The following is a 1986-nucleotide window of genomic DNA, read 5'->3' as shown; positions in this document are numbered from 1 at the left end:
TGAACACCTTCAAGAGTAAATTGGATGCTTATCTTGCTGGGATCCTATGACCCCAGCTGACTTCCTGTCCTTTGGGCAGGGAGCTGGACTCGATGATCTCCCGAGGTCCCTTCCAGCCCTAATGTCTATGAAATCTATGAAACACATAATAAGTAACAGCAATAAGAATAATACTGACAGTGATGGGATGATTATCTGATTGAAGGTGTCTGACAGTTTAGTAAGATTTATGGCATAAGTATGCATGGAAAGAAATGAAGGTAGTGAATGGAAAAATGTAGTGTCAGGAAGCATTTTAGTGTACTTTTTAGTTCTTCTGTTTATGAAACTTTATTCATAAAATTAAGCAGATTGAGGAATCGGCTCTTCAAGTTATAGCAAGTGATTATTTAATTGAAATTAATCTAAATTTAGTCTAACACAAGTAACCAAAGTCTACATATAATATAAGGAAAGAAGGAGTCTATATCCAATGAGTCAAACACTTTTCTGTTTTTTTTTTCCTTTTTGACAACCAAGCATTTAAACAATTCGAAGCACCTTAAGTATTTGTGAACCTTTGTCTGGGTATCTACAGTTTAATTTCCACTACTCAGTACATGCTGTATTTGTATCTAGTGGCTTCACCAGCAACCAGTCAGAGGTCTTATTTTCTTACCGGAAGGCCTGGAAGACCTGGTGAACCAGGAGGGCCTTGATAACCTGGTGATCCTGGGTAGCCTCTGTCTCCTGGTGGTCCAGTAGGTCCTGCAATCCCCTTTTCTCCTGTAGGTCCAGGTTTTCCTCTTTCACCTTGTGGACCTCGGTCCCCTGGAATACCTTGATCTCCCTTTTCAAAATAAGAGGCATGGAAAAAACAGCTTTATATTTATATAAATATAAATAAATATTACTAATTATAGTTTCTAATCAACCTTTAGAAGCTAGTGAAACTCAATCAAAAATTCTGAGGAGAAACTTCTTTCCCAAGCAGCACTGACAGTTTATTAGTAAAGGGAAAATGCAGGAAAAATAATTTTAGGAGCTTATTTTTTCTTCTTAAACAAAAGGAGACAGTATTCCTTCTTTCATATTTTTAAAGTTTATAATCAATGACAAAGAACATATTCATAGACTTCAGAAAGGTGAAACTCAGGTGTTATTAGGTTTCAGCTCTAAGATAAGGAAATAAAATTAAAATTTCCTGGAGTATCACATTTTCTTTCTACCTACTGAATTTCTATAGTCCCCACTGACACGGTATTTGAGCATCCTAGAATATCAATTAAACCTGACAACATCACCATTAGGTAAGGGACTGTTTATAGATGTTAAAATGGCTACAGTTCAGGTCCACATAAGGACTTAGGCACTTAAAACCGTAAAGTCCCTAAGTTCCTATCTCATGGGGACTTCTCTTTTTAAGCTGCTCGTAACACAGCAGTATCAGTTCCTCCAGTCCAACAGGAGGCCCTGGCAACTCTGGCAACTCCACGCTCTCCATGATCCAAGCAGGCCAAAGGAGCTAAGCAGGCCAGGAGGAAAAAGCGTTGAGTGATCGTCATAGGTGATTCCATCCTGAGAGGTACAGACAGTCCCATCTGTCACCAGGACCCCTCGACACATGAGGTCTACTGCCTACCTGGAGCAAAGATTCAGGACATGAAGGGGATGATCCAGGCTGTGATCCAGCCCACCGATTACTACCCCATGATCCTTATCCATGTGGGTACTAAAGATGCAGCCAGGAGAAGCCCTGATCACCTGATGGCGGACTACCACACTCTGGGGTGTGTGCTAAAGGAGATAAGCGCACAGGTGGTTTTCTCTTCTATCCTACCAGTGAGTGGGCGTGGAAGGTGGCATGCAATGTGCATTGCGGAGACCAACTGGTGGCTTTGGGAATGATGTCTCAAGGCAGGCTTTGGCTTCCTTGACAATGATCAGCACATCATGACACGAGACATGCTTGGATGGGATGGGCTCCACCTTCCCCCTAAAGGTAAG

General features: G+C 41.4%; 1 protein-coding gene across 2 annotated transcripts in view; it reads right to left on the bottom strand.

The window, feature by feature from the left end:
- COL19A1 (collagen type XIX alpha 1 chain) overlaps positions 1–1986 on the bottom strand; it is a 391132-nt gene that overhangs the window by 27284 nt on the left and 361862 nt on the right. For both annotated transcript variants that reach the window (XM_019537606.1, XM_019537607.1), the window contains exon 46: positions 659–829. In XM_019537606.1, the coding sequence (XP_019393151.1) occupies positions 659–829 (171 nt within the window). The remainder of the gene's footprint in view (positions 1–658; positions 830–1986) is intronic.

The sequence above is a fragment of the Crocodylus porosus genome, unplaced genomic scaffold (genome assembly GCF_001723895.1).
Source record: "Crocodylus porosus isolate Cpor-Errol unplaced genomic scaffold, CroPor_comp1, whole genome shotgun sequence".
Taxonomy (NCBI): Eukaryota; Metazoa; Chordata; order Crocodylia; family Crocodylidae; genus Crocodylus; species Crocodylus porosus.
The sequence above is the reverse complement of the archived record's forward strand: the minus strand, read 5'-3'. Positions and strand labels throughout refer to the sequence as shown.